Source organism: Epinephelus fuscoguttatus, linkage group LG11 (genome assembly GCF_011397635.1).
Source record: "Epinephelus fuscoguttatus linkage group LG11, E.fuscoguttatus.final_Chr_v1".
NCBI lineage: Eukaryota > Metazoa > Chordata > Actinopteri > Perciformes > Serranidae > Epinephelus > Epinephelus fuscoguttatus.
Window position 1 is genome coordinate 13,617,074 of NC_064762.1, and position 13,162 is coordinate 13,630,235.

The following is a 13,162-nucleotide window of genomic DNA, read 5'->3' on the forward strand; positions in this document are numbered from 1 at the left end:
TGCAACAAATGTCCTCTTATCCGTTTACAGTACACCAACCAACTCGCCAATAGTTTGCAAGGCTAGGGTTGAGATAAATGGCCACAAGAAAACAAGCCCACATTTCTGGTCAGAGGGAGTTATTTTTAAACATTATGAAAAACTGACAGGTGATAGGCAAATATTGCAACACTGACACACAAGCCAGCAAGTCCACCTGTAGGCAACCTAAAATATGTATCCTAACTTGAACCACAAACAAGCAGCTCCTGTTGTTCCACCTTTATGTACTTTATATAATAGCCCACCTGTTAACAGGAATACATTCGGCTGCATGTAACCAGGAGCATTAGTGAAATATTAACTCTTTATTAGCCAGTGAAACAGCTTAGTGGGAATATTGTCCTTTAACATATGGGCAAATTAATATTTTGTGCATGTAAACATATACAGATCGATATCAGGATATAGGGGAGTCCCTGATTCTTATTGAGATGTTAGTGGTGAGATAAATATACAAATAGGAAAAAGAACACTTGAGACATCGGCTTCATTTCCACTTTTTATTGGCATTTTATTTCTTGCTTTTGAAGTATTCTTCAATCACATCCTTGGCTTGAGACTCCTTGCCATAGTCCTGCAGACAGAAAGATACAGTTTGACATTAGCGGGTTAGAGACTCAACATTACAGCTCAGGCAGTATTACTGACCGACAGACCTTTTTCATGGCAGACATTTTTACAAGTCATAGGAAAAGCACAGGTGTATTTAACAACAATGATACCTGCACTCAACTAATGGGAGGCCCTGGTGTTGTGCATGCTGGCTCATTGGTATACCTTACTGGGACAGTAAAGGAACTGAGCCACCATAAATGTTATTAATAGGTATTTCAGAGCCAAACTGTTTGGGGAGCTTCGAGAACTCATATCATCTTATTTTTACATTTAGAAAATGTGTTCCAACATTTTAAAGCTACTGTAAACATATGCTGCTTTCATTTAAAAAAAAAATATAACAAATACACCATGTTGAATTCCTGCTCCATTTAAATCAAGTGGAAATATTCCAGTTGTCTTGTGCATCATCTTACATTTCCCCCACCTAATTACTGATTATAATATTTGCAAACTAGAAATCAAAATGGGGTGTGTTAATTTGAACAGATAGAAATCACAGCGGAGTGAGTAATGACAGTGATAACCTGTCAATCATGGTGCTTGCTATCACGCATTTGTAGCCATTCTTAGGGACCCCAGACACCACAGGCAGATGAAGGGGCTCGTACCCTGGCTGTCATCTAGCCAAGAGTTATCAACAACAGCTGCATGGCACGAGGCACAGCACCTGCACTTGACTGGCAGATCTAGTCTCAAGTGTAAACACCTCCATCCACAGCAATCCCTTTCATCGACATACTGAAAAACCCCACAACAGGGCATCATTTACCTTGACGACGACACAGCTGCAGCCCACAACCTTGCGGGGTTTGCCCTCACGGTCGATCTTGCACAGACCAACCCACTCGCCGAGCTTCTTGTTGTCATCAACCTGAAACAAAGTTAAAACAGCGTCAGGATCATTTCTGTGCAGCGAGGTGTGGTCGCAACCAAACAAGATAAAGACAGCAGCATTATGGGTACTGTGGCTGTATCTCAGACAGATATTGGGTAACAATGGCAGTCTCCTCACAGTATTCAGTAGAGGGAGCCAAATTATCATCAGTGATACAGCAGTACATGACACATGATGCTACCTTTAAATTAAGGATAGACCAATACATCAGCCGGCCGATATATCGGGCCGATATTTGAGTTGTTTTTTTTTTTTTTGTTTTTTTTTTACTTGTATCGGCATCGGCCGATACGCGCGTGGGTTTGCAGATTTATTTTTCCCTGGCATGATTTACAGACAGGCATCCACTGGCAGCTCTGTGTTGCCGGAAGACCCTGCAGCGCACATGCAGCGAATCCTACTGTGTACAGTAGTTGTTTTATTTATGCTTCAGCTTAAATATTTGTTTATTTTATAAAGACATTACTGGAAGATTTAAGAGCACTGAACTCTTTATTTGAATGTATAATAATAATAATAATAATATTCTACCTGTTCTACCTCAACTTTCCATCTTGTTTTAGTATTTTTTACTGTTCAATAAATGTTTCTTATTTTAAACTTGAGACCTGTAATATTTGTTATCATTGTGTCATTTTTTTTTATGTAAATTGAGGGAGCAAAAGCAGTATTGGCCCCAAATATCGGCTCAAGAAAATCGGCAGTTCATAATCAGTCATCGGCTAAGGGTGATGGAAAAAAAATCGGTATCGGCCCTAAAAAATCCATATCGGTCTATCCCTACTTTAAATCCACCTTAACTGCACAGATACATCTCAAACAGCACCAGAAGCCTCAATTTATACATGACTGGCAAGAAGGCTCGTTTGTTGGGATATTTAATGCATCTGTGTGAGGGGAGTAGAGGAATGACGCTCAGCCTTTCAGTAACTGACCAGTCTTTTTATTTCCTGTAGTAATGTCCCAATTTTGCTTGTGACAATGAACATTAAATTCAACGCTGCTGTCAATGTGTGAAAGCCTCACCAGCCATCATTTTGATTTCTGAACAGTGTTTGGCTTCCCTCTGTGCTGCCTGGAGCTCATCCAGTGGATGAGTGTGAAGCTGAGGGCGCCGGCAACCCAAAGTGAGGCTAATGTTAAAGCTAACATTACTGCTACCTTCTGTCAGGTCCACTTTATGGACTGGATGCTTTGTCAAGATGCTAAAGTTCTGATGTTGAGCTATAGTGGTGAGCTGTGGTCTCATTTCTAAAACAACGCAGAGGATGCATACTAAAAATGTACGTACAGACAAAGGCCAAAAGACGTGCCAAAAAAGTACGCCAGTTTCTACAGGCAGGCTTCCACCTCACCATCTGCGTCGCTAATTTTCCGTCTCCAAAATGTTCATTAGCATGGGTCAAAGTTTCTCCCATGCAGTCTGTTTTTATAGATCACAACTTTTGCGTGGGAAGTAGCGTACGCCTCTTTCAGGCCTCGTTTTGTGCGTATGCAATGTTCATGAATGAGCCCCCTGGTTTTAACAAAAAGATGCAGAGTTTGTTTTAGTTTGAAATGATTGACGTTTGGACACCGTCATTTTCTCCAGCCTGCCTCATATGTATCGAACAAAGCTTTGATGCAGGTAATTCAGATCAATGATTTTCAGCAATCGCATAACTCTAGCTTTGAGAGATCACTTCAGCCCTATCAACAACCCAAATCAGTGTTGTCATGAGCAGGCTCATTACCTTAATCAGGTTGATCTGATGCTCAGCGCAGAGGGCTTCCACCAGCTTGACGTATGTGGGCTCATCGCAGTTGCCAGCAAGGGCGCAGAGATGGGCCTGACGCCTGCAAAAGAACACTGAATTAACTTGCAGTAATGGCTCATACACTATTTGCACATTTGAAAATCTGACGGCACATCTCAGACAGAAATTGGGTAACAATGGCAGACTTCCACACAACAGTTCAGAAGAGGGAGCCAAGGTATCATCAGCGATACACCAACTGAAGGACACAAGTCAATACTGATGGAAGTGAAATAGCTACAACGTACTTGTCGAGGGCCTTGGCAGCCTCACGGATTCCACGGGCGAGGCCATCGTGGATGAGTGCGGTCTTGAGCACTTCAGGTAGAGCAGTGTTGACATCCATCACACCTCCAGCTGCGACGCTATCAAACAGGTGGGGACAAGATGTTTTTAATTTTTTGGAGTTAAACAAAAATGGCCATGACAAGTTAGCAGATTCCAGCAGAGCTTCCAGCAGCATGTCAGAAGGAGGATCTCACTCATTGTAGAGTGAAGGGGTATCCGACAAAAGAAAGAAAGTCATCATTCAAGCACCAGAGAGCTCGCTTTAAGAGGAACGGCACACCCAGCATTTAGTCGTATGCCTCAGGACAGCTAACCCTTTAAAATCAGTGGGGTGTTAAGTGTAGTGTTTCCAATCTGTCATGTTCAATACAGACATCAGTAGTTATCAATCCATAACTGCTAGTTTAGTTATTCTGCTCTCCTCCTTTAGTGCACTGTGATTCTGTCTGCATCTTGGTCTATAAAATGTCCGAAAATGGTTATTCAATCTGATTATCATTGTCAGTAGGCTCGATACCAAAAACAGGATTAGCTTTTAACTTCTATATGGTACCTATTTGTATTTAAAGAGTAAAACTGTCAGTGCAAACGACGTTCTGTTGTTGTAAACCCACATAGTGTGTATACTCTATGCTTCTCCGCTGATTGTGTTGTCCTCACTCCAACAACATGCTCAGAAGCCAGCAGTTTCTTCTAAGTCTCACTTTCACCTGATGTCAGCAGTAACAGGTCAGTAAGCTAACCTCTCTGCCCTTCTGTTTACTGCTGGGGACTGACGCGACTCAAACCCTCGATTATACTATAAATAAAACCGTGTGCGCTTGACTGTCACCTTCCAAAGTGGAAAGGATGTCCAAGCCTTGAGTGTCACACACGCACAGCGAGTCACAATATGAGTGGTTTCATCCCACAAATAAAATGATCTCAATATCGGCCAACATGCTTTTTCTTGTTTCGCACTACAAATGAATATTACATACATTAAAAAAGCGCTGTATTTAATGTCTGAATCTGCTGGTGGGCCATCATGATTTAAGTATTCATGCATCATATGATGATGATTCCACTACAAGAGAGACTTGATGACCACTAAAATTAGATGGTGGAAAAACAGGATCTTTATGGGTTATCGGCCAAATTAGTTATGGCAGAGCATCAGATATCAGCAAATAAAAAAAAAAAATTTAAAAAAAAAACAACAATTATCGTGCATCCTTAACGTAAGAAAACTTGCAGCTTAATCCAAAAAAGGAGGAGGACTTTATTCTAGTCAAATCAGATCATCAGCATTGGTTACTATTAAATTTTTTAACTGTCCTTCGTCATTAGCTGTTCTTTAAGCAGACTGATAATTTTATATTATAACACTGCTTAGTTTACTTGCACTTTGTGTGGAGCATTTTTCCTGAATCTGATGCCTCCTACTAGGGAGACATTTTAAGCTTGCACCTGCACTAGCTGTTGAATTGCAGTGCTTTAGGCTCATTTAGCTCTGGTGCTGTTAAAGTCATGTTAGCTTATAGTGGGAACAAGATTGCTGTATTTCATATTGCATCGTTTCTGTCATTGACTTTAAATGACACATTTATTTGGGGCTTGGCCTGGGCATAGCAAGGGCACCAACAAGCACACGGACGCTCAACTTCCCGACAAGTTATAACTAACGTTACGTCCCTAAACTTGATAGCTGTGTTACAAACTCAGCTATCAAGTGGCCCTGCTAACATGCATTCGGCTAAGCTAACCAGTTAGCATCAGCTCATGCAGAGTAGCAGACTACACCAAATGTTAACCACCACACCAGTTACTGAGGGAAACAGTTACCCAAAATATTCTCAAGTTACAGCACCGCCACCTCTTTTCACAAAAAGTCAGCGCCGTTTAGTTAGTTAGTTAGTTAGTTAGTTTTCCCGGCTTATACTGTGAGGGCTAGCGGCAGAGAAAAGCGTCATGCTCACCCTTCCTCGGCCATGTTGATAAAAGATGGATGCTGGACTTAAAGTTCTGAAATAAAGAACAGATACGAAAGAAGAATTGTTATACATCGTAAAATAGTCACTGTAATGAATGTGTGTAATAGGATGGTTGATAAATCGTAAAGATTATGCCGGTAGTGGAGACACATACCCAATGTCCGCTCGGGTAGCAGTTAGAAGAGGACGTCATCAGCCCGCGACATTGCTTTAATAGCACCAGGCCCCATCCCGCCATTTTGACGTCCAGTCTACTGCCTGTTGTAGTTTCAGTGTTCAAATAAATAAAATGTTATAAAATCTTTGAATATGAATATAAATATATAAAAACATAGATATAAAATATAATCGCCAATAAGATATTAAAAGTTTTACATTAAATATATCCAGTATAAAAGATACTGTCGAGTTTTAAACTTGAAATTCAATGTTCTTGTATTTTCTGTTAATTAGAGGAAGAAACATGTTATTTGTTGTTTTATTAAATATGTATAGCAGAATCAACCCCATTTTTCTGTATTTATGAAGAATACGTACCGATACTTTACTTATAATAGGTAGTCAGAACACACACATCGACACACACTATGGGTTTACCGAATTGGTTATAAAACTGTATAATTTGCATAAATAGTTTTTTATTTCATATTTTAAAGTTTGATATTATTGTAAAAAAAAAATATCTAGATCTGCATTTTTGAAAGCAGGATACAAGGACAGTTTCTTCAAGTATTTTGTTCTATGAATATAAAATCTAGCTAAAATAATGAGCAAATTATTTACATATTATTCATTGAAAGTTGTCCGGCAGCGGAGGTCTGGATGCTAGCAGCGGCAGGCACGAGGGGCCAAACACTGTTCATCTGCACACACTGTGATGCCACACAGCTGGCTCAGTATCAGCAAAGTTTCTCTCGGTCTGTCTCTAGATCAAAGTGTTGTTGTTAAAACAGCAGATTTGCCACTCACAGTGTTTTATAGCAGCGTGACTGGTAACGTCAAGGCACAGTAGCCTATGCCGTCTTAACTTGTTTTATTTCTATGACTTATAGGCATATTGATACATTGAGATGTTGCTAACATTTAACAAAATAATATTAGGTATGTTCAGATTCAGTACATCACAAACTGTAGCTGATCACCGTCAACGATGAAGCAAATTTCATTGCAAAGTAGAACATGGTTTAATCATATGTCAACATGAATTTAATACTCAAATGTAACTGATGAAATTCTGTCCTCTCCAGAAGAACACCCAGGGTGGCTACTGTGGGGTAAGTCTCACAAAGTAACCTGCAAAAGTAAAAATACAGTGTGCTGACACTTTAACACTGTCTCACAACTAATGGAATTACAGATCTATAAATATTTTGCATGCTTGTCGCATATCGAAGAGGAGAAATAAACTTTGGTAGCCTTCAGTGTAGACACAGCAGCTAAATAAAAATTGATAATATATTGCAGTTTTTCTCCATTGGATACAAAATAAAAAAAATAATAAAATGAAACTATGCAAACAATTTGGGAGCTGAGCCAAAAGGCAAAGCTTTCGATTTACTGGTCCATCTGCATCCCAACCCTTACCTAAGGCAAAGATACTGGATTACTACAAGATGGCCCACCTACAGTATACTCCCATTGTATGAAATGGTATACACTTCCGGTCTCCTAAGTAGGCGTTGTCCCCTGTACCCCAATCAAAGACGATGGAGAACCACCAATCAAAGATGAGTATCCCCAACCTCGCTTCTGTCAACATGTGTGTACCCTTACTGGCCGTAAGCTAAATAAAAAAAAAAAATTCCAGCGGATGTCTTAGTTACAACATGATTGAGCTAACTGGAGTAGTTTCATGTCGTATTCGACAACGGGAGGCTTTTAACAGATGACATCCTGATGTTAGCTTTGCTGCTGCTGTTAGCTGTCCCTGTCAGCTGCAGCCACTGATGCTTTCTAGACATTGTGATTTCCCAAAACTGAATAAATACCACACATAGCAACACAAAACTGCTTTGCTAGCTCAGTCATGTTGTAACTAAGATATCCGCTGGAAAAAATATTTTTTTAGTCCAGTATCTTTGGTGAAACTGCACTGACTTAAGCACCAGAGAGGAGATATCTGTTGCCAGATCTCGCGAGAGTGTGTTGTTGAGACAGAGACAGGTCTTGAACAAAGTAAATTTTCTCCTGATTTGTCCGTCTGAAATTTGCCATTTTGGTGTCGGAATGTTCTGAAGATATGTGGCTTGTAATAAATGGGTCCAATATTTGCTTCCATGACTATGGGGCGAAAGAATCAGCCATAATCTGTAATCACGTTCATTTCTTCCACTGAAGTCAATGGACTCAGGACCTGCTGTTAGTCTCCTAAAGGGGCGTAGTGGTCGCGAACCCCACGTGACACTGATACAGGAAACTGACGCGCAGTGGATCGTCTTGGATTATCCACCGTCTTTGTCTAAACTCAGTGACGCCATATAGGGGAGAAAAGTTAGGATGATTCCAAGGGCCCCTGACTGACAGGGGCCCCAAAAATAGGTAAAAATAAATATAAAATTATTAAACCATCATTATTAAGAATATTTTTTTTTCAAGTATAGTAATAAAATGAATGATCTCCTTGTTTTTACTTGTTTTTGCCAGTCAAAGTTAAATATCCCCACTGACCAAAAATTGTATCTGCATGAAATGGTTTGGTCCTGCCTTAGCGCACTGACAGTGATGGTGCCTAGTAGCAGTCAGCACCATCATGCTACCTGGTACTTAAAGAAAATCTGTTTTTTGTTTTTTTTTACAAAAGGAAAGAGAGAAATGAGAGAGAGGAGAGGCAAAAGAAAGGGTGTCAATATGTGAGCCAGTTTTTCTCCAAGAGAGGTGGGTAGCCTATAGTCTGTGAGTGGTAGAAATGAATCTGTTAGCTTAATGCCCATAGTGAAATAAGCTAGCTACAGACTAGCGTTAGCCTACACTTCACTCCTTTTTAACCTACATTTAACCAGTGCAGGTAAATGTTTAGCAAGATATTCATATTAAATCAGTTGTCCCTGCCCCTTTTACCAGACTCAACAACAGATGAGTCAGAAGCAGCAGCCCTGTCCCCCCATAACTTTACCCCTCCCCGTCCCAATGAAGAAGGTGAGCAACACATGCCAGTTAGCATCATTGCAGAGAGTCTGCGGCAATTTTTCTCTCTCTCTTGCTCTTTTTTACCATTACAGAAAAGAAAACAAAATAATTTTTAATGACAGAAATTCAAACAAATTATTTTTCCACATAATGATTATTGTGAAACAAAAACCGCCTACAGCTGTCTGTACTAACTAGCCTTCCTCAGCCTGTATTACAGTTACAGGCAATATTAAAATAATCCAGTTAGATGCTTTCATTTAGATTGAATTATGGCCCTTAAATGACATCTATAGATACAGACTTTATTATTCCCATGAAGGGCAATTTATTTGAGCAGCTTGCACACACACACACACACACACACACACAAAACAAAAACATGTATCTAATGTATGTAATCTAGTGGTGGTGATACAGAACTGTAGGTAATTTGGGTCAATGTAAATCTGTAGGATTTAGTGTCATTCATTTATTGGCATCAAAAATCTGCTGTATTCATTATTATGAGATCTTGATTTATTTTGATTGAAAAGTTAATGTATATTTAAGTTATTTTTTTAAGTCTTTCATTAATGTCAAGAGAATTTTCCATTTTGGGATTTTACAATAAAAATTACATTTAGACTGTAAAACATTTTTTTATGGCGGCTTTTAAGCTTTCATCAAATAGTGAATTGCAGACTGTTGCATGTACAACTCACTAACAGTAAATATTGTACTGGTAGTATTGTATTACAAACAGCAAGACAGTTGCAAGCCTTCAGAGTTATGACAACAGCTGCGCAGGGGGGGCCCAGTGTGATTTTTTTTCATGGGGCCCAAAATTTGTAGTGGTGCCCCTGCTCATACTAATGAGTGCAACAGTCAATGAGTGCAAAGGTCACATGGTTTTTAAAGTTTTATTTTTATTTAGGCATAGTTCTCAAATGTACAGTTCCAAAACTTCTTATAAGCCTGTCCCTGAAAAGAGGGCAAGCACGTCAACCTCATTGTCAGCCGAATGAAAATATGAATAAAGCATCTATCATAAGTCATTCAAATATAAAGAAACAGACATGTTAATATGTCCTTTATAGATTTATTGTTATCTCACAGGTGATGTCCATTCCTTTTAGAGTTTGAGAAACTTCTCTAACTCTTCTGCCTCGACTGCATTTTCAAATGCCTTGAAGTCCTGAAAGAAAGAAAAGGAGGAGGGTGGAGGGGATGCGGAGAGACAGAGAGAAACAGAGAGGGCAGTACTTATTAAACAGATTTTAAAAAAAAAAAAAAAAAAAAAAACAAATCTTACTACGTGTTATATGATCACAACATTTTCAGTTCATACATCCAGTTGTCAAGATATTTCAGTCTTCACCAAAGTGGTGGACAACGATCAACTGTCATGGCCATCTCTAGAGCAATGTTGTTAAAAATGTCCATGTCTAAGGGATAAAAACATAGGCTCTGTGAGAGTTTGTTCCTCTTAAAGGCTCTGTATGTAACTTTCAGAAAATCCTTGTTATTAGTGACACCTCTCCAGTAGGCCGTTATGTGAACTGCAGTCAGTATCCTGTTGCTCGCGCTTGTACTCGGTGGCACTAAGCCAGCATCTGGGCATTGGCCGAAACAGTGACGAACACTAGACTTTGCCTGACCTTCATTTTCTTGATAGAAGGCTAGAAAATAAATTTCAGCCATACTGAGAATGTTACTTTCTGAAATGTTCCTATATTTCATTTGAACCCAGGGCCCCATGAAACTAAGTAGCTTACTGTTTGCAAAGTACTTTATCAGCTGACGTTACGAGCAGCCATGCAGAATAGCTAAGTTCTCGCTAAACTCGTTGGCCGCTACTACATTACTTTTGGCTAGCACAAAGCACTTTGTAGCTTTATCTTTCTGGCTAAATCAACACCAAGTCGCCGGCAGTCGACCCAGTGAATGAAATTTTTTTCACTGACTCCAGCTGCTGCAAGAGGCAGCAAAACATCCTTTCATTTTACATTTACAGTCCACTTACAAAACTCTCCATTGTATTAACAGTGGTTACATGAGCCTCAAAACCAGACACAACTCAGCCCTGAGCAGAGTGACCGTTCTCTACTGACCAATCAACAGACTGCAGTGTTCACAGCTCCACCTTTTAGTACCAGATCTGTGTGCTAGGTACCCCAACAGAGGGGGGACCAAAAATGGGGACGGTACAGAACGGTTCCATTGGTACCATCCACAACTTTTCACAGTGGAAACAGAAAAAAAGCGTACTGAACTGGTCTGTACCGTACTGCTCGGTGGAAACAGGGCTTGAATGGAATGATGAGCTAACAGGAGTGTGTGTGTGTGTTTTGGGAGTGATTAGGGTGTGTCCAGAGTACCTGTGTGTGCATAACTGTGCGCACATGCATATCTGAGGTGTGTGTCTGTGTGTGTAATACACTGTTAATATTTATTTAGTGGCTGTGTCTACACCCAGGTCTACCAAATGCAGGAGGCGTGTGAATGTTTTACATTCAATTACAATCCCATTAGTTTTGAGAAAGTGTTACAGTGTCAATACATCTTACCATTACTTTTGAAGAGTCGTTTTGTGAGACTTACCCCACAGTAGACGTCCCCATTGCATATTTGAGGGGGCAGCGCCTTGGGGTCCCCTGCCAGCTTCCTCATTAAAGCCTTTTGGTTTTCATCTGCAGCAATGTCCACATAATTGTATTTGATGTTCTTGCTGTCCAGGACCATTTCAATTCTTTGCTGTTGTTTCTTCATCTGGAGAGGACAGTATTTCATTAGTTACACTTGCGAGAATATTAAATTGATGTTGACATATATTTACACCAAGTTCTACTTTGCAATAAAATTTGCTTCATCATCCACAGTCAGCAGCTACAGTTTGTCTACAGGGATAAAATGTACTATGAAGTATACGGAATCCAACATGTCACCACTATCTCAATGTATTAACACTATGCCCATAAGTCATAAGAATCAAGCAAGTAAGACTGCATACTGTACCTCCAGGTTACCAGTCACGCTGCTATAAAACACTGTGAGCGGCATATCTGCTATTATCAACAGCAACACGTTGATCTAGAGACAGACAGAGGGAAGAGCAAAGACCAAATGCTGTAGTGTCTTAAATACAGGTATGTGGAGCTGGTTTAATGCAACAGCAGACAAGTTGTGCAGGTTCTGACACGGTTTAACAACCTGCATGGACACACCCACTGACATGACTGCCATTCCAGTTGTGGCTTGCCTGTGACGATTGTGTAAGAACAAACACACACACACACACATACACACACACACACTACCAGCAGTGGTGGGAAGTAGCTACCTGCATTTACTCCAGTGCTGAACATCTACTGCACATTTAGAGGTACTTGTAAAAGACTTGAGTATTTTGAGTTTATGCCACACTATAGAACTATCTCTGACGCCATTAACACTGTTGGCCGATGCAGTTATTAAGTGTGCCAAACCAAGCAGCACCCTCTGGGGCTGAAAAATGAAGCCGACACAGAAGTGCCAAAAACTTCCTCTAACTGCCACTTGCGACTGGCTCAAAGACTGAGTCAGTCCCCATAGACTCCCATGTGAAAATGCCCAACTTTACAGCAGAAATAAACATGTTACCAGCCTGATACAAATAATGGTTTTGGTCTCCGTAGCTAATATCCCTGTTCCTAACAACTGTAGGGGGGTGAATTTTTTGTACAACTCACTCATTTACATTTTGTTAAGGCTTAAAGTTACATATAATTAAGGTGCAACGACGCTTTGAGTGACAGCGATGTGCCAATAGTGTCCTCAGCTTCTCAGTCAGATCCGCCCCTCACTCCTCCACAGCCCCAGCCTTTTGCCTAAACATGGTCACTTCTAACTCCAAAAGGGTTGAAGCGACGGCTGAAATGACAAACTCGCCATGGTAGCTCTGTGTATTATTTTTACAGTCTATGTGCCAAACTGAATGCATGTTCTCTGCTTTACACTGCTTGCAATTTAATATCACACTTGTGTGTTTTTCAGTTACAGTGAAAGTGTGTAGTTGGTGCTTTGTGTTCTTATTCAAATGGTAGTTTTGTGTTTACTGCATCGATGCAAAAACAATTTATTAAAATAATCTTAATTGTTTTACAAGAACCGTTTGCCCTAGCATGAGGTGCATAAATTTTTGCTGGTTTGGTGCAAGGTTTTGTAGTTGGTGTAAAGAACTTTAGCAAAAAATAGCCCATGGTTTCAAAGATAGTGCCTTAGCAATCACAAAAACTGTGACAATGACAAAATGCTCGAGTGTCCTAAATGCAGGTGTGTGGACTAGACAGCAGGTTTTAACACCACTTAAATACCTGTATGGACGCACCCACCCGCATGTTGTTGTTGTTGCCAGGTGTGGTTATTGTGTACTGTAAGCATAAACACACACAAACACACACACA

At 40.1% G+C, this 13,162-nt stretch overlaps 2 protein-coding genes and 3 non-coding genes across 9 annotated transcripts in view; all 5 read right to left on the reverse strand.

Annotated features, from left to right (window-relative positions):
* Window positions 1-528: 528 nt before the first annotated feature.
* Window positions 529-13,162, reverse strand: part of rps12 (ribosomal protein S12) — a 434,687-nt gene continuing 422,053 nt past the window's right edge. For 3 of the 4 annotated variants that reach the window (XM_049589203.1, XM_049589201.1, XM_049589202.1), the window contains exons 2-6: window positions 5,598-5,644; window positions 3,600-3,716; window positions 3,289-3,391; window positions 1,430-1,531; window positions 529-616 (exon numbers count right to left, since the gene is read on the reverse strand). In XM_049589203.1, the coding sequence (XP_049445160.1) occupies window positions 554-616; window positions 1,430-1,531; window positions 3,289-3,391; window positions 3,600-3,716; window positions 5,598-5,611 (399 nt within the window). In that variant the 5' untranslated portion in view covers window positions 5,612-5,644 and the 3' untranslated portion in view covers window positions 529-553. Of the gene's footprint in view, window positions 617-1,429; window positions 1,532-3,288; window positions 3,392-3,599; window positions 3,717-5,597; window positions 5,645-5,766; window positions 5,871-13,162 lie in introns of those variants that run through there. The other variant, XM_049589199.1, reaches the window with a different exon arrangement.
* On the reverse strand, window positions 1,630-1,712 carry LOC125897649 (small nucleolar RNA SNORD100). The gene has a single exon (XR_007450455.1). It is a non-coding gene; the product is annotated as a small nucleolar RNA SNORD100 (small nucleolar RNA).
* LOC125897650 (small nucleolar RNA SNORD100) lies at window positions 3,462-3,546 on the reverse strand. The gene has a single exon (XR_007450456.1). It is a non-coding gene; the product is annotated as a small nucleolar RNA SNORD100 (small nucleolar RNA).
* LOC125897646 (small nucleolar RNA SNORD101) lies at window positions 3,811-3,886 on the reverse strand. The gene has a single exon (XR_007450452.1). It is a non-coding gene; the product is annotated as a small nucleolar RNA SNORD101 (small nucleolar RNA).
* On the reverse strand, window positions 9,627-11,895 carry zgc:153284 (uncharacterized protein LOC751696 homolog). 2 transcript variants are annotated; one of them, XM_049589206.1, is made up of 3 exons: window positions 11,736-11,895; window positions 11,322-11,489; window positions 9,627-9,915 (listed from the first exon to the last, which is right to left on the reverse strand). In XM_049589206.1, exons 1-3 carry the CDS (start codon window positions 11,778-11,780, stop codon window positions 9,853-9,855), a joined length of 276 nt encoding a protein of 91 aa, XP_049445163.1. In that variant the 5' UTR covers window positions 11,781-11,895; the 3' UTR covers window positions 9,627-9,852. The 2 variants fall into 2 exon arrangements, with proteins under 2 accessions (XP_049445163.1, XP_049445164.1); XM_049589207.1 differs by having other exon boundaries at window positions 11,288-11,489.

What these genes read in the sequence shown, in the direction of transcription:
- zgc:153284 (XM_049589206.1), bottom strand. Translation starts at nt 11,780, where the DNA reads ATGCCGCTCACAGTGTTTTATAGCAGCGTGACTGGTAACCTGGAG. An exon ending in GCGTGACTGGTAACCTGGAG is followed by an intron (nt 11,490 to 11,735) that starts GTACAGTATGCA and finishes TGTCCTCTCCAG; the next exon opens with ATGAAGAAACAACAGCAAAG. An exon ending in ATGGGGACGTCTACTGTGGG is followed by an intron (nt 9,916 to 11,321) that starts GTAAGTCTCACA and finishes TCTTTCTTTCAG; the next exon opens with GACTTCAAGGCATTTGAAAA.